This window comes from Crinia signifera, chromosome 1, assembly GCF_055691185.1.
Source record: "Crinia signifera chromosome 1, ASM5569118v1, whole genome shotgun sequence".
Taxonomy (NCBI): Eukaryota; Metazoa; Chordata; class Amphibia; order Anura; family Myobatrachidae; genus Crinia; species Crinia signifera.
This window is the reverse complement of record NC_139217.1, coordinates 119,362,032-119,380,580: the sequence shown is the minus strand read 5'-3', so window position 1 is coordinate 119,380,580 and position 18,549 is coordinate 119,362,032. Positions and strand designations below refer to the sequence as shown.

Genomic DNA, 18,549 nt, shown 5'->3' with positions numbered 1-18,549 from the left:
AGTAGTGGAATCATGTGGGTACATCTGAAGGCACACAACCACCCCTCAAAATTGAGGCAGAGGCAGGGTGCCTGGTCTGGAGGGAGGAATATGGAAAACATCTTACCGACTAAGTATAATACCTTTCGCCAACATTTGAGAATTTTCGAGCAGGACCATAGACAATGAAAGAACTTGGCATTTCTCATTTTACACTTTGGACAACTTCCTGTCGCCAATGGGGACATATGTTTTGCTTGTGCAGGGGCAATATTGTCTTAAATGTGTATTGTCTTAAAATGGACTTCCTGCAGGTAAGAAGACTGCAGTAGTTTTAATGAGGACGTGAAAGAAGTAAATACCTGGTGACGTTGGCTGATGTCTGGGATGTCTGCAGTCCATGCAGTGAGCAAAGAGTGGGACATGTTTTGTGTGGAGGTGAGCAGTAATTTGTCATATAGTTTAGTTCTAAAAATCTGAGTGTCTAGGGCCATAAATATGGTGGTAAGAGGGTCAGGGTTCTGGTCAGATATTATAGAGGCGATTTTTGGTATAATATAGTGACGGGTTTGCAAATACGTGTAAAAGTGAGCATTAGGTAGGTCATATGTAGTTTTCAGACTTTCAAAGGAGAGTATTTGACCACCTGGGTCAAACAATTTGGTAGCAAGATCATGGCCTTTACTTTTCCACGTGAAATATGAGGAGCTGGAGAGAGAGAAGATGAAGTCTGGGTTTCCCCAAATTGGTAAGTATGGGGTAATATTTGGATTCCTGTGAAGTTTATTTGGTGCCATGCATCATATGTGTTACGGAATAATATGTGATCTAGTATATGTGGGGGGATTAGCTTCACAGGGGTATGCAACAAGGCACTGGGAGAGAATGGATGGAAGAGGGCGTGATCCATTTCTAAATCTGTATAGGTCGAAGTATTATGTAGCCAGTCAGAGATGATTTTGAAGTGGTTCTACCAAGAATATAATTGGAAGTTAGGTATGCATAAACCTCCTTCTGGTTTGGCTTGCATCAATTTGTTAAATGACATACGGGGTCTCTTACAAAGAAATGTGGACATATGTTTATTCAATAGAAGGAGATCTGGAGAGGAGAGGTGGCATGGGATTAATTGGAGATGGTAAAAGATTTTGGGAAAAATTACACTTTTAAGTACTGCTGCCCTGGAAAGAGGGAAAGCGTGAGTTTAGACCAGCCTTATAATTGTGTTTAAATTTTTGTTAAGAGGGGGGTGAAATTAGTTTTGTATAGTGTGCAGGTTTCTAGTGACAAGGACTCCCAGATATTTTATGTGGGTGGTTTGTATTTTAAATTGTGCCAGGGTGGGGTGTGACAGTATGAAGGAAGGTAGGGGGGAGAGTGGTAATATTTTGGATTTATTGATATTAATTTTGTATTCTGATATAGGGCTGAACTCATTTATAATGGACATAATGGCTGGGATGGAAGTTAAAGGATTAGACACAAATAGAAGCATGTCATCAGTGAAAAGGGAAAGTTTTAATTCCAAGTTATTGATGAGTATACCAGTATAATTTTGGGACTTTCTCAGTGCAATAGTCAAAGGCTCAGTAGCCACCGCAAAGAGAAGGGGGGATAGAGGGCATCCCTGTCTAGTACCTCGTCTAATCTGAAATGGGGGTGATAGAAATCCATTGCAGGCTATTTGGGAAGATGAGGAGGTGTATAGGGTTTTGAGAAAGTTTATATATAGTTGGGGGATTCCAAATTTCAACATCGTATCCAATAGGTGGGGCCACAACACCAGATCAAAGGCCTTTTCAGCATCTATAGAAAATACAAGGTCAGGGGTATCAGAGGGCATATTTGTATATCTGGATTGTGTGGCAGCTAGTACTTTCCTTACATTACGCATGGATTGCCTCCCCGAAACAAAACCCGTCTGATCCTGGTGTATTATATGAGGTAATACAGGTTTAAGGCGTTCAGCTAATATTTTAGTTAGCAACTTATAGTCGCAGTTTAGAAAAGATATGGGTCGGTAAGAGACGGGTTTGGAGAGGTCTCTTCCAGTTTTAGGGAGGACTTTAATTATAGCGGAATTGAAGTGTGGGGGGAGGACTGAGTTACTTAAGATGTGGTTAAACACATTAGTCAGGATATGGGCACTTTTGTCTGCAAAGAGGCGGTAGAAGTCTCCTGAGAAAACATCAGGGCCTGGGGCCTTTGCTGGTTTTAAAGATTTGATAGCTTTGTGTATTTCCTGTATTGTTATGGGAGAGGTGAGAGGAGTCAAAAATTGAGATGGAACTTGTGAATATACTAGAGTAGGCCATATAGTGTGTGGTGAACATGGGGCTTGAGTAAGTAGTGGAATTTGTTAATTATCAATGTCTGCGGGGGGGGGGGTAAAAGTCTGACATTACTTGGGTAATTTGAGCATTGGAAGTAGTAAGGGAACCATCAGGGAGAGTAAGAGGATTTACCAGCATAGGAGGTCTACAAGAGTTTAGAATACTAGAAAGTAGCTTACTAGTTTTATTTCCGAATCTGTGGTATTTATAGTTAGAAATAAATTGAAGTTTGTCGGTCATAGCCTGTAAAGTATCTTCCAATATGGTTTTGGCTTGTAAATATTTGGATTTGCTTAACGGAGAGGGGTTTAAAATAAAAGCCGAATAAGCCTCCAAGAGGTTGTTTTGCTGAACTAGATAATGGTTAACTTGCTTTTTCTAAGGTTGTATTCATAGTGTAAGATCGCTCCTCTAAGAACTGATTTAAGAGCCATCGAATAAACTGGTAGATTTTCTATCAGAGTCAGGGAGTTATGTTCATGGTAGTCAGACCACGTCTTATCTATATGTGATTGGAATGTTGGTGAATGAATTAGATGAGCAGGGAATCGCCAGGATCTATAGGTGGATTTTTCTTTGGAAGTCTGAAAAGTCATAGTAATCAGTGCATGGTCAGAGAGTATAATAGGGGAAATAGCTGCACTTTTTACTCCAGGGAATAGAGAAGTAGATATGCATATGTAGTCAATACGTGATAGTGTGTGATGGGCTGCGGACAGGCAGGTATATTCTTTGTCCATAGGGTGGAGGGCCCTCCAGCCATCAACCAGCTGTAAAGATTCTAAGAGAATGGTATGCCAATTCTCGGGGTATGTCTCATTTGAGAGTGGGTCGAGGATCTGTCCAAAACAGGATGAGAAACCAAGTTGAAGTCCCCACATAAAATTATAGGGATGGAAGTATGGGGTAAGAGAAATTTAAGTATTGATTTATAGAAAGCTTTAGAGTCGACATTTGGTGCGTAAATGGAGCATAAAATGTATTGGGTATGGTAAACCGACAGATCCACACTTATGTATCTACCCTCCACATCCGACAGCACCTCCAGGGGCAGAGATTTCGAAGCCAGGATGACTACACCTCTAGCTTTGCTATTATAAGGGGCAGAAGCTATATGATGCCATTTAAGCATTTGAAGTTTTAAAATCTCAGGGGGTAGGAGATGGCTCTCCTGCAAAGATACCACATCTACAGCCTGTTTCTGAAGGTAGCGGAGGATCTTGCGCCTTTTCGCTGGTGAATGGATTCCACCGACGTTAAGTGAGCCAATCTTCAATTCAGTCATAGGTGTCTACGTGGGCAGGTAAAAACCGAGACCTGTATAAATCACTGTTCACTCCCAATCTTAGCCATCTACAAGACGATAATAAAATAGGGAAGAGGGGGAGGGAGACAAAAAGAGACAAGACACTGGGGGACATATAGACATAAACAAGCAGTATAATAGATATACTGAACATTTTGGAAAAGTGGAATGACATTCCGGTAAAAACTAATAATATTTAGCTTTTAAATTCTCCTAAATGGAGATCAATATGTAATGAAATAACTGGGGCATGGATTAGGTCCTTCAACCCTATTGAATATATTATAAATTCTTCTAACTCCTCGACTAGAAAAATAAACTGACCATATACTGCATGATCCTATGCAAAACATGAAATTCCCTAAATCTACAAATATATTTTCCTAACATTCCATAGGGGATTTTAGGATACTCCCAAATCCAATAACAGTATAAGAAACCATATAATCTGAAACAAAGATCATTGGAGGATAGATGAGCGGAAAGAGCTGCATCTGCCTTGTAGTGCTTCATCATGAAGAGTTTCATAGCGGTAGTCAAATCACAAGTCACTGGCTGACCGTCTAAACTGAGTGATCGAGGGGTGAAGGGCCCTTGTCAGGGAGGTGACCAAGAACCTGATGGTCTCTCTGTTAGTGCAACAGCATTCCTCGGTAGAGAGAGGAGAACCTTCCAGAAGGACAACCATCTATGCAGCAATACACCAATCAGGTCTGTATGGTAGAGTGGCAAGACAAACCACACCTTAGTAAATATCACATGGCAGGCCACCTGGAGTTTGCCAAAATGCACCTAAAGGACTCTCAGACCAAGATTGAACGCTTAGGTGTGAATGCCAGGCATAATATTTGGAGGAAACCAGGCACCGATCATCCCCAGGCCAATACCATCCCTACAGTGAAGCATGGTCATGGCAGCATCATGCTGTGGAGAGGTCTTTCAGCAGCAGGAACTGGAAGACTAGTCAGGATAGAGGGAAAGAGAATGCAGCAATGTATAGAGACATCCTGAATGAAAACCTGTTATTATTTTTTATTAACAGTTTCTTATATAGCGCACACATATTCTCAGGGGCTGGCTGGCAACTTTTAGCCTAGGGGGCAAGTCCAGAGCACTGGCCCATAATCAGCCAAGTCACCGTCGGAAGGAATGCTTTTGCGCGCCGTAGGCGCGCCGAAAAATTAGGGGCGTGGCCTATCATAAGGGGCGTTGCCTGTACCATGATTGTATTGTGTACCTGCAGATTGCACATTTTAGCGAACCTTGTAATACCCATTACACATAAAGCCACATGCCGTAATGCCAATTACACATTATGCTGAACACCATGATGCCAGTTACACATTACGCCCAACACTGCGATGCTAATTACTCAATACACCGCACACTGTGATGCTAATTACACATTATGCTGCACACCTTGATGCCCATTACACCCCATACTGTGATGGCAATTACCCAATGCTCCCCACACCGTAATGTCCATTACGCCCCATACCATGATGCCCATTACACCGCACAATGTGATGTCCACAGTGCCAGATATGCCCCCACAGTGCAAGATATTCCGCCACAGTACCAAATACACATATGCCCCCACAGTGCCAGACACAAATGCCGCCACAGTGCCAGATATTCTGCCACAGTGCCAAATACGCATATTCCTCCACAGTGCCAGATATGCCCCCAGAGTGCCAGAGACACATATGCCCCCACAGTGCCAGAGACACATATGCCCCCACAGTGCCAGAGACACATATTCCCCCACAGTGCCAAAGACACATATGCCCCCACAGTGCCAGATATGCCCCCACAGTGCCAGAGACACATATGCCCCCACAGTGCCAGAGACACATATGCCCCCTCAGTGCCAGAGACACATATTCCCCCACAGTGCCAAAGACACATATGCCCCCACAGTGCCAGATATGCCCCCACAGTGCCAGAGACACATATGCCCCCACAGTGCCAGAGACACATATGCCCCCACAGTGCCAAATACACATATGCCCCCACAGTGCCAGACACATATGCCCCCACAGTGCCAGATACACATATGTCCCCACAGTGCCAGATACACATATGCCCCCACAGTGCCAGATACACATATGCCCCCACAGTGCCAGATATGCCCCCACAGTGCCAAATACACATATGCCCCACAGTGCCAGATACACATATGCCCCCACAGTGCCAAATACACATATGCCCCCACAGTGCCAGATACACATATGCCCCCACAGTGCCAAATACACATATGCCCCACTGTGCCAGATACACATATGCCCCCACAGTGCCAAATACATATATGCCCCCACAGTGCCAGATATGCCCCCCACAGTGCCAGATACACATATGCCCCCACACAGTGCCAGATATGCCCCCACACAGTGCCAGATATGCCCCCACACAGTGCCAGATATGCCCCCACAGTGACAGAAACACATATGCTGGGGTGAGGGAGGGGGGGGGGGGGAGCGCTTACCCACTCGCTAGCTGCGGGCCGTGCTGCGGCTGGATCAGGTTCTCCAGCCCTCCTGCGCTGGCCGCGGCTTCCAGAACACGGCCGCGGCTACAGGAAAATGGCCGCCGGCCTCCTGCACTGAGAACATGTCCTCAGTGCAGGGGGCCGGCGGCCATTTTCCTGTAGCCGCGGCCGTGTTCTGTAAGCCGCGGCCAGTGCAGGAGGGCTGGAGAAGCTGATCCAGCCGCAGCACGGCCCGCAGCCAGTGGGTGGGTAAGCGGCCCGGGGGGCATATGGCACTCTGCCCCCCGGCCCAGCCCGCCCCTGCATATTCTGCAGTGCTTTACAGAGTATAGTTAATCGTTCACATCAGTCCCTGCCTCAGTGGAGTTTACAATCTATATTCCCTACCACATGTTCATGCACACAGACATTCTAGGGTTCATTTGTTACGAGCCAATTAACCTACCAGTATATTTTTAGATTGTGGGAGGAAACCGGAGTACACGGAGTAAACCCACGCAAGTACGGGGAGAATATACAAACTTTGCATAGTTAGGAGCCATGGAGGGGCTGTGAGGCAGTATTGCTAACCATTACACCATCTGTACTGCCCCAACCAGAACGCTCTTGACCTCAGACTGGAACATCTTTCAGCAGGACAAGGACCCTAAGCACACAGACAAGATATCAAAGGAGTGGCTTCAGGATAACTCTGTGAATGGCCTTAAATGGCCCAGCCAGAGTCCAGACTTAAATCAAATCTCTGAAGAGATCTGATAATGGCTGTGCGCCAACGCTTCCCATCCAACTTGATGGAACTTGAGAGGTGCTGCAAAGAGGAATGGGCGAAAATGCCCAAACATTGGTGTGCCAAGCTTGTGGCATCATATTCAAAAATGTTGATGATGTAATTGCTGCAAAAGATGTATCAACAAAGTATTGAGCAAAAGCTGAGAATATTTGCAAATATCTCCCAAAACCCTTTTTCATTTTGTCATTATGGGGTATTGTGTAGACTTTTGAGGGAAAAACAATTATTTATTCCATTTTGGAATAAGGTTGTAACATAACAAAATGAGGAAAAAGTGAAGCGCTGTGAATACTTTCCGGATGCACTGTATGTGATGACAAAATATCAGAAATGTGGGTGAGAACCAGGGGCACAACTAGATATGTGTAGGCCCCACAGCAAAAGCTTGTAAAATCCCTTAACTAACAACCAAAAGGGACAAATGCATATCTCTCATCTGTCCTGCTTTTCTGGTGACCTTCGTGTTTGGGTCCTGCGCCCCCCCACTTCCCAGAGCCGGTGGTGCTCAGCGGTGAGGAAGGACATCAGTTGGGAGTCCCCCGTCACTGCCAGCAGGGAATAGAGAGGAAGAGGGGCTGGGGGAATGGCCAGCAGCTTACATAACACTGGCCATGCCCCCATAGTGCAAGCGTTCCTATTTCAAACGTTAAAATGTTAGGAGGTATGCAAATTTATATGACACCCATAACTTACAAAAAGAAGGTGGGCCCAAATAGCAGCTGCACCCCCTGCACTTACACCCTGGTGAGAACCTAGGATCCAGGAGTCATTAAAAAGTATGGTTTAGTTACTAAACCATACAAAAAAACTTTAGTACAAGAATAGGGGCCAACTCATGACACCAGATTGGGACTATGTAAAAACCGGACCGGACTAAACCCCGGACAGGACATCAAAATCTGCAGTCCTGAGCTTGTAGGGTCCGGTCCGGGGGGTGTCCTGTCCAGGGGTGTCTTGTCCGGGGGGGTCCCTGTGATAGCTATCACCAGGGACATGGGGGAGGGGAGATTACAGCCTCCCCGTGTGGTCCGGACCGTCCGGTTTTTGCTACATGCCCGGACCATTCAGGGAGACTTTTTTCTAGCCCTCCTCCTCTCCCTGGTGACAGGTGTGACAGGCAGCCCCCCCCCCCCCGGACAGGACACCCCCCGGACCGGACGATACAAGCTCCAAAATGCAGAGTTTAATGTCTGGTCCGACGGTTTTGTCCTGGTCCGGTTTTCACCCATACCCCACCAGATTTGTTAGATTTTATAAAGGTTGATTTTGCAGAGATGGGGGAAATGCGTAAATAATACATTGGAAAAACTTGGAACGAGTGCAGGAGATGTGGGAAAATAAAAAATGCAATACTTTTGTCAAAATGCAACCCTTTTCCTATTCAATTTCAATACAGAAAATGGGAAGCTATGATTTCTATAAACATCATTGTGTCTATTTTCTCTCGCAAGTCTGATTTTCCTGAAGTTGATGGCTGGGAGTCTGCCAATGAAACTTTTGATGCGATATTAATTAACCCCCAACGCCATAAAATTGGTGGAACAACTAGTCACATGATTTGCGCACACTTGAATTCAGCTTTAAATTCACCATCGAAGTGAGTGAAACACAAGCATCGGCAGAAAACATCGATGGGTGCAAGCCATCAAGGACGGGTATTCATCCCTGATACAAAGGTGAATACTGTTCGTGGAGTGACTGCAGGACGACCCTCCCCTTCGCCTACGAGACCGGCCTGATTCTCGTGTCACGGCGGCGGGTGTGCGGGCAGTTAGATGTACGAAACTTGTACATGAAAGACCACTCTGCAGCACACGAGTCGACACTCGAGTGTCTCACTCTTCACCAGAAGGGGGCGGGGCCCTGTAGCCGGAACGGAAGTCCCGCCTCCGCCGCAGCGGAAGTGTGCTCAGGTGCTGAGAAGCCGGTTATCATCATCAGCAGAGCACATTGTAAGCTTGAGAGCCATGTCCCATCCTACCCCTAGTGACAGGCCGTCCAGCTCCACCAACCCTCTCGTGTTCTTCGATGTAGAGGTGGGAGGCGAGCAAGGTGAGCAGCGGCCGGAGCGGCGCGATATATGATGAGCGCGTACAATGGTCTGAGCCGCTAGTGGTGCGCGCGGTTATGTGGGGCTGCTGTGTGCGGGAGTACATGGGTCAATCTCCGGGGGAGGAGATGTGCATGGAAGCATCTCCCAGAGAACTTTCTAGAATGTGCAGCATAGGCGGTATCTATTGGTACGTGGGTGTAGGCGGTGGTCAGGCACCGGTTTGTGGGGTGGCGTGTGTGCACACTAACTTGTGGGCATGCGATTGTCCCTAGGCATACACACGGAGCGATTTTGTGCTATTTTTTTAAGCAACCTGAGTAGATTGCTTAGAAAGTAAGCACAGATCTCTCCGTGTGTATGCCCCGAGTGATTAGTTATCGCCTGCTAAGTCAGTGCATGCGGTCAAAATCTAGTTAAATTGCTTAGCAAGTGACTGCAAATCTCTCTGAGTGTACAGAATGAGAGATACTGATCGCAATCTCTCATTCTGACCCACTACTCTAGCTTTTTTGGCTTAAACAAAATTGCTTAGCACAAATATCTGCTTGTCTATGTGCTCTCCATGGAGGATACACACGGAGAGATCTGTGCTTACTTTCTAAGCAATCTAGTCAGATTGCTTAGAAAAGTGCAGAAAGTATATGTATGGAGTGTTCATTCTAGCACCCGCCATCTTTGAAAACCCATGCAGTTCCCAGGCAGGGAAGAGGAACTGCATGTTGGAGAGTGCTAGAATGAACACTAGTATGCCCCTTTAGAGTTGTGGGCAGGTGGCCTGGTGCTGGCTTATATTGTGTCAGGTTGGTGTGTTAAGTGACCTAGATTGCTTAAAAAGTAAGCAAAAATCACTCCGTGTGTACACCCCATAGCGATGTGTGGTTCCACGTGTCACTATTGCTGGCTTGAATCTTGTGTCCATGCAGTCAAAATCTAGTTAATTTGTTTGGCAAGTGAGTTCAAATCACTAGGTATGTACAGATATAGCCATCTGCTATTTAATTCCATTTTTTTTTTTTTTTTTTTTTAGTACACACTGGGGAGTGCAAAATTGACTACCCAAAATTGCTTAGCATACATCGCTAGCACAAATCTTAACATGTGTATGCCCCTTTAAGTGCAGAGAGTAATGCTGGACATACATTAGGACGTCTCCCCTAGAGGAAGTCACAAGGCTGAAGTTAGCCCTTCCAAAACTGCAGCTACTTATTCAAAATTGTAAATCATAATATTGTGTATGCCCAATTTGCCAGCATATTTCTTGCCCAAACCAGCGTTGGGCAAGGCAAAATACATGTGGGTCATATGCAAGTGACTCCTGTCACGCTGGAGAGCAGGGGGGAGGGTCAGGCTGTCAAGCTGGAGAGCAGGGGGGAGGGGCAGGATGGAGAGCAGGGGGGAGGGGCAGGCTGTCAAGCTGGAGAGCAGGGGGGAGGGGCAGGATGGAGAGCAGGGGGGAGGGGCAGGCTGTCAAGCTGGAGAGCAGGGGGGAGGGGCAGGATGGAGAGCAGGGGGGAGGGGCAGGCTGTCACGCTGGAGAGCAGGGGGGAGGGACAGGCTGTAAAGCTGGAGAGCAAGGGTGGAGAGTTGCATCAGCAGGCGATGCATGCTGGCTCTCCCACTATGACCCGCTGAGCCTATATATGAGTCTGTCATGCCTACCCCAGCTCTTCCCACCGTCTGCCTGTCCACTTTTACATGGTTTATCACAGGCAGCTCTGGACTTTCAGTAATGGATGGGCCCGACACCGATTTATTCTACCGCCACAGCTCTGTGGCGCCCAGAACAGAGAAAACTGCTGGGACTGTGCATTCATGGATGACTGCCAGCAAACTCCGCGGTGCACCAAAGAAATTAGAGAAGGCAGCTGCAGCACCCTCTAGAGTCTGGTGGTCTATGCTGCCGAGTGCCCTGTGTCCCGTCCCTTCTATACCAGACACTGTTTCAATTTAAAAAATATATAATAATTAAAAAGGGTGCAGGGGATTGCCTGCTGGGCACTCGGGCCCCTTAGCCATTGCAATCCCTGCACCCTCTATTGTTATGCCACTGCTTGGAAGCAATCCATCTGATTGCGAGTCGCATCGGCTGCAGAAGCAGGCTCTGGTGCGATGCACACGGACATCACTTCGGACCTGCTGTCATTCACATGCAATTTGTGATCTTTTCTTGTGATCACTGCAATTGTAGGAAAAGAGCCCAAATTGCATGTGAATCTTCTCATGTTACTGGCCTTTAGGTGTAGGAGCCTCACTACCATACTAATACATTTTAGATGTGAAACTGAGGATGTTTAGTTTAGACTTGAGGAGCCCCAGACACTGGCCTTTGGCCTTTTGTGAAAATGTGCTGAGTCCTTCTCAGGTGAGTGGCACCCACTGATTATAATAGCCAGTGGGCATGCTCTTTCTCTCATTGGATTAGTGGTTTGCAGATGGACACTGGCACACTAGTGAACATGCTTTGACATTGAGGTAGAGGTAGGCACACTATGGCTTAGGTCTATCTCTAAGAGGATGAGGTAAGTGGGTTGCATTATCCTAGAATGGTCTGTAATCAATCTCGACTGAAATTTTTGCAAGTCTAAAATTGCAGGGTTTTTTTTACCCTTTTTTAAAATTCAATCCCAGTGCAGATATTTCGCCCACGTGAAAACCACCTGTAATTGCTGCACATTGACATGGCTTTGGCGAATTTGCAGCCCGTTTTCACCCATGCCATTTCACATGGGCGAAAATGTACTCAAAAATGGTCCAAAGTGTCTGTGATTGAATGCTGAAAAGGCCAATCGTTTTTCCGCCTTGTGAGAATTTCACCTGGGATCAAATATGGGACTATGGCCCTTATTCAGTCCAAATTTGTTCTCTAAATGGGCAAAACATGCACTGCAAGTTGGGCAGATGTAACGTGCAGTGAGTTACATTTTGGTGGGGTGTGTTGAAACTGAAATCTAAAGTGCAGTATAAATATAATGCAGCCAGTATTTACCCTGCACAGAAACAAATGAATTCACACAAATCAAACTCTATATATGTTACATCTGTCTCGCCTGCAGTGTACATGGTTTTGCCCATTTTGAGAACACATTTGTACTGCGATCAGATCTGAATAAGGGCCAAAGTGTGAAGGTAGTAAAGAATATTTATTTGCTACTTTAAGATCTCCAAATACTTATTTCTTATTTTCCATAGTTTTAATGGTGTTACATATGTTCTTAGAATCATTAACATTTAATACATTTTATTGTGCTTTAGTTAAAGGTTAAGAATGGTATCCTATAGATTATAAGCTTGCAGCAGGGCTCTCCTACCTCCAAGTCTGTCTGTTGTTACCCAGTTTGTTTTATCACTGTATACTATTGTAAAGTGCGACGGAATCTGCGGCGCTATATAAGAAACTAAGTAAATATTTTATAAATCCGGTAAATGGCAAGGTCAAAGTATATAGTAAACTATTATGTGTAATAGTGAGGGGAATATGCAGGTGAATTCTTTATAACCTATACATTTGATTATTTCAGTTGGTCGCATTGTGTTGGAGCTGTTTGCTGATGTGGTCCCAAAAACAGCAGAGAATTTCCGAGCACTCTGCACTGGTGAAAAAGGTGTTGGACAAACAACAGGAAAGCCTTTACATTTTAAAGGATGTCCTTTCCATAGAAGTAAGCAGCCTTTCTATTCTACTTTTTACAATATTCCTTTATTAATTTAGAATTTTATTGGCAAATATAACTTTTATTGTTTATTTCTAAATCAAAATATTACACTGACTTATTTGAAAAGAATGATTAGAGGTTTAAATGAACTTTCTGTTTTATCTTCATAGTAATCAAGAAATTTATGGTCCAGGGTGGAGATTTCTCAAACCAAGATGGCACTGGGGGAGAAAGTATATATGGAGAGAAATTTGAGGATGAAAACTTCCATTACAAGGTATTTATGATTATAGTGGGTTTTACTCGTACTGTGTGCTAGTTATTCTGGAATAGAACAGATGTTCATCCTGTGCCATATATACAGTGTGTGCTGCTTTAGGCCCAAATAGAGTATTATCCTTTATATGTCACCACAAGCAGTCCACATCACCTAAAGAAGCACAGAAAAAGTAGTTGTTGGGGATCTACTAGAATGAATTACTTCAACTTTTCTTGAGATTCTTCTAAACTTAAAGTGCCCATACACTAGGACGTTTCATCTGATTGCGGCGATAAGTGGATGAAGTGTCCAAATCGCATGTTTTGACATCAGGTGCGATGTGATGTGCAGTTCCCTGAGCATTGGATCGGAGCTTGAAGAGCAGAAGGACTGCACTATAGATTTCCTATTGCCAAATCTTTCAACATGCTTGGCTGGGATTGCACACGACTACGGAGAAGTCGTCCTAGTGTATGGGCTCCTTTTTACTCCTGTGGTGTAAATATTGTGTACCTCAAGCGGGAAACGGTCATTGGGTCTACAGAAAGTTGGGTTGACATGGTTCTAGGTCGACATGGGTTTAGGTCAACACAAGCATTAGGTCGACAGTCAAAAGGTCGACATGGGGGTTTTCACTGTTTTTTGAGCCGACAGGCGGTATTTCATGCCCTACCATCCACTAGGGCGTTATGGGAGAATAAAATAGTGCCCGAAGCATGGCGAGCGAAGCAAGCCGATGCGGTGCACTGGAAACTGTGTCCATGTCTGTGTCAAAAAACAGTGGAAAAACAACCAACTTGCTGTAGACCAAACTATCCCAACCCGCTCCAGCTGTTGTAGAATTACAAATCTAAGCATGCTCTGCCACAGTTTTTTAGCATTCCCTCATAGTAAAACTAGCAGGGTATGCTGGGATATGTAGCACTACTACAGCAGGAGGTCTACATGTTGAGCACTGTTTCATCATTCTTCTGGGCTAAAGATTAGAACTTTTGATTTGGTTGGGGCCAGGGTATAGAGCTTCCCAAGCAGTAATGTTGTTGTCTTCTGATACATCTTTTTCTCCTTTTGCAGCATGATAAGGAAGGTCTACTCAGTATGGCCAATGCAGGCCCAAACACTAATGGCTCTCAGTTCTTCATCACGACTCTGGCTACACCCCATTTAGATGGGAAACATGTGGTATTTGGGATGGTTCTCAAAGGCTATGGTATTGTTAAAATGCTGGAAAATGTTGAAATTAAGGGAGAGAAACCTGCAAAGGTAAGCTGCATGCATAATAAACCGACTTTGTTTCTTTAAATGGGGCTTCCTAATTTGTGCTCTAGAACCATGGAAAGATGCTCTATTTTGCAAAGGTGTCAAATGCACCTGCTTTAAACAAAGAAGTGTCCCTTGAATGAGTAGTAAATGCTAAAAATAAATTAAACAAGTCATACACATGTCCAGACCGTCTTCTTACACTTTCACTACAGTATGTAAAAGGAAAATAGTCTAATGCTGGCCATACATTAGGACGACCAGCATCCGATCAGAATAGTCTCATGGATTTCCCTTGAAATCCCCTGCAGCTCCCTGGCAGTCCCGGACAGATAATGTACTTTAATGTTATGTTCGATCCATTTGCCCAGTACGATGGATTGTTTGCCTCACAAATAGCATGCGATCATCTTTAAGATTTAATGCCACTCAAACGACACAGATCACAATCTGCACCCGATTTGGATATGCCTCTGGGGGGACGGGGGTTTGGATATGCCTCTGGGGGGACGGGGGTTTGGATATGCCTCTGGGGGGACGGGGGTTTGGATATGCCTCTGGGGGGACGGGGGTTTGGATATGCCTCTGGGGGGACGGGGGTTTGGATATGCCTCTGGGGGGACGGGGGTTTGGATATGCCTCTGGGGGGACGGGGGTTTGGATATGCCTCTGGGGGGACTGGGGTTTGGATATGCCTCTGGGGGGACGGGGGTTTGGATATGCCTCTGGGGGGGGGGGGGGATTGGATATGCCTCTGGGGGGGGGGGGATTGGATATGCCTCTGGGGGGGGGGGGGGGGGTTTGGGATATGCCTCTGGGCGGGGGGGGGGGGGGGGTTTTGGATATGCCTCTGGGCGGGGGGGGGGGGGGGTTTGGATATGCCTCTGGGGGGGGGGGGTTTGGATATGCCTCTGGGGGGGGGGGGGTGGTTTGGATATGCCTGGGGGGGGGGGGGGTTGGATATGCCTCGAGGGGGTGCCCTGCACAGAGGGTATAGGGGGTAAGCTTACCCCAGAACGGTAAATTTTCAGACCACCAAAACATTGAAACTGTAAAATACCGTTTCACATATGCGGTGTGAAAGGGTTTTAATCTGTCTGACCCATTTTTGGAAATGTTTAAAAATACCGGGTCGATTACATTTTTGCAGTCTGAAAGCAGCATAACTGCAATATGCAATAACATATCCAAGCATGATATACATAAGTACTGAAAATCATACCACAGAGTGGGTAGGACAGCTTCATGCTGCTTCCCTGTCATTGGGGATCTGTACTGGTTATCCCTGAGCAATCTTCCCTGGCACCTGTGGCAATTTAAAAGACACACTCCCCTCAGCTCTCACATTTAAAAATGCATTTTGCTCACAAAATTGCTGCCGCATGGTTATGTACTAATCTTTAATGCATTCAATGAAAAGCCAATGAGATTTTTTTTTATTTTCTAGGACCATACACAACCCCTGCCCCATATGGCACCAACACTAATTGTCACATAGTAGATATCTGCTCTGCTTTGTTTAGAACAGGCATGTCCAACGTTGGCCCTCCAGATGTTGTGAAACTACACATCCCAGCATGCTTTGCCACAGTTTTGCTATTAGAGAATGCTAAAACTATTGCAAAGCATGCTGGGATGTGTAGTCTCAAAACATCTGGAGGGCCAACGTTGGACATGCATGGTTTAGAACAACAAACACTGGTAGTGTCTGTACATTGTTGTCATATGCATGGAGTTGCTGCGACAGTTTGAGTATCTACAATACATTATTGGTCAGATGTACCTAATGGCCGTCGAGTGTATAATACCTAAGCAGCAGGGACATAAGCATCCACATGACTTTTTTTTCATTTATTTTTACAATATTACCTTAATGATCATGCCATCATTCACCATGAGCGTTCTTGGTTTCTCAGTGTAACACTCTTCACTTTCTCTGTAGCTGTGCATGATAGCAGATTGCGGAGAGCTGAAAGATGGAGACGAGTGGGTTGTGGCACCATTGGATGGCTCTGGCGACACTCATCCTGACTTCCCAGAGGACTCTGATGTTGAGTTAAATGACGTAAGCAAGCTATACACTTTTTTTTTTTTTTTTTTTTATTTTTTTTTTTTTAGACACTCATTCTGATTTGTCTCCTCCCTTTATCAAACTAATTTGAAAGAATAAAGGAAATAGCACCCTTTTGGCTCACTTAATAGTTTTTTTTCTTTGTTCATGAATAGACTCCCCAGAACTGCCTGCATTATCAAATGTGTACATCACTATGTCTGCTTAACAGGTAGAAAAAATCGTCAGTATAGCAGAAGACGTCAAAAACATTGGGAATACCCTCTTCAAATCTCAGAACTGGGAGATGGCTACAAAGAAATACAATAAAGCTCTGAGGTGCGTTGTAATATATAAGTGAGAATCTGCCGCATAATCTTGTCCACAGATGTGTGATCTGCTCATTTTCAGAGGGAACACCAAATCCATAGCGGCCATTTTTTTATTTTCTAATGATTAAACCATCAGTATGATGCAGACTTTTCAACACCAAAGAACGTGTTAGACCTTCAAGGGAGAAGTTGCTATGGGCAACTGCCTATATCTCTCAAAGGTTTGATTTGTTCCTCCAAAAGTCAAACCAGACTGCAGGTTTAATACTGTGAAGTGTTTCTAATGCTGCAGCTTTAAATCTTAATCTTAGATAGTTTATTAATACAGGCTAAAATGTTGACTGTTATGTGAAGTCCTAACTAGATCAAAGAACTTTTTTGTGATCGTTTTTATTATGACATTGAGGATTTACCTTTTTCTCTTGTAGTCCTGTTTTGTTGCAGTCTATTCAGACTAGCTAAATCTAAAACTGCACTCAATTTGCCTAGTGACTTTCATCATGCTTCTTGTCCCTTATTATTTTTTTTTTCTTCAACTAAAAACACATAGGCACCTATTCAATCCTGACTGAAGTTTTCACCAGGCAAAAAACAAAGATTCACCTTTCAGTATTCAATCACACCCCCCCCCCCCCCTTTTTTTTCCAATAAACACTCAAAAAATGTAACCACATCCCCTCCCATTATTACTATATATACATTGGACATAATCAGCATGTAAATATGAAAAATATGTGCCACTAACAGGATGTGCTAGCACGACCATCCAAAGGTGCCATTCGGATTTGCAGTCTAGTTATATACAGTAACTTATAAGGAGATGTCGGTTGTAGAGTAAGGCATATGGGAACAAGTTACAGGAATTTAAACAAAATGTCCACATACTGAATGCGAATCAAGTATTATAGTAGTGTTATAACATCCTCTTAGCATAAGGAAAATATACATTGAAACAAAAAATACAACGCCACAACACAACCCCCCTATAACCCCCAACCCAGGCATGCTTGGATCCCAATAACGATCTGCCCCCTCGCTACTAACTACCTAAACCCAATCTCCCCATTAAACATAGAGGCGGCAAGTTAGTGATCTTAGCTAAAACCTATCCAGAACAATCTACCCGCAGGATATAAACTACTCTGTGTTGGCTAAACTTACCAAAAATTCTAACCTATGTCCTCACCTGCAGAGGAGGTGACAGCTAGCAGGATCTGGTGCAGCAAGACCTCCATCTTAGGATTCATCTTCAGTAGTAAAGGGGACAAATATGGAGCAGTGATATCAGAAGATGTTCGCGTACTTGTGTTTTGTTTAAATGTCTGTATTGTTTTTTTTTTTTTATAACAACTTAATAAAGATGAAATGAAAAAAAAAAAAGAAAGTGCGACGTCCCACAGCGCATGTACACTCGGCGGCCCTGACTCCAAAATGGCACGGGTACAGAAACTCAGCCACTTGCAGCGCAGCTGGGCTCACAGCCTATCCTTCATGCCGGTCTTCAGCAGGTGTTCAGAACAGTGCCAAGTAGTGTGCCCCACACCTGTAGAAAACTTAGTGCAGATGGGCGCCCTCAGGATAGGAGTACAGGATAGTTGAAGCGGAGAGCTACAGCTAGTAGCGGCTTCCACTTGTCTGCCCAAGGCACGTGAATTTGTGGCAATTTCGCTGATACATGCGGTGTTTGCCAATGCTGGATTTTTTTGGCCCATGCGAAAAAATCAGCACTGGGGTTGAACAGGCGATATCGAATTTGCCCAAAAAATGCGAAAAACTGCCAATTTTTTTTTCACCTGGCGAAAACTTCGGCCGGGATTTAACCCCTTCCCGACATTTGACGTACATTTACGTCATGGTCGGGAAGTACTTCCCGACACATGGCATAAATGTACGTCATGGTTTCTAACTGTCACTGCGTCTAGAGACGCAGTGACAGTTAGGTGATGTCTGCTGTCCCTGACAGCAGACATCCCCCCTCGTCGCCCAGGGGGGGCAGGGGTGCCCCCCCCGGTCGGCGATCGCTGTGATTGGCTGTTCAAATCTGAA

The 18,549-nt window shown here is 44.9% G+C and overlaps 1 protein-coding gene across 1 annotated transcript in view; it reads left to right on the top strand.

Annotated features, from left to right (window-relative positions):
• The first annotated feature begins 8,701 nt into the window (after window positions 1-8,701).
• Window positions 8,702-18,549, top strand: part of PPID (peptidylprolyl isomerase D) — a 16,439-nt gene continuing 6,591 nt past the window's right edge. The window contains exons 1-6 of the mRNA XM_083172532.1: window positions 8,702-8,948; window positions 12,468-12,608; window positions 12,773-12,879; window positions 13,936-14,124; window positions 16,064-16,186; window positions 16,404-16,510. Coding sequence (XP_083028658.1) covers window positions 8,864-8,948; window positions 12,468-12,608; window positions 12,773-12,879; window positions 13,936-14,124; window positions 16,064-16,186; window positions 16,404-16,510 — 752 coding nt within the window. The 5' untranslated portion in view covers window positions 8,702-8,863. The remainder of the gene's footprint in view (window positions 8,949-12,467; window positions 12,609-12,772; window positions 12,880-13,935; window positions 14,125-16,063; window positions 16,187-16,403; window positions 16,511-18,549) is intronic.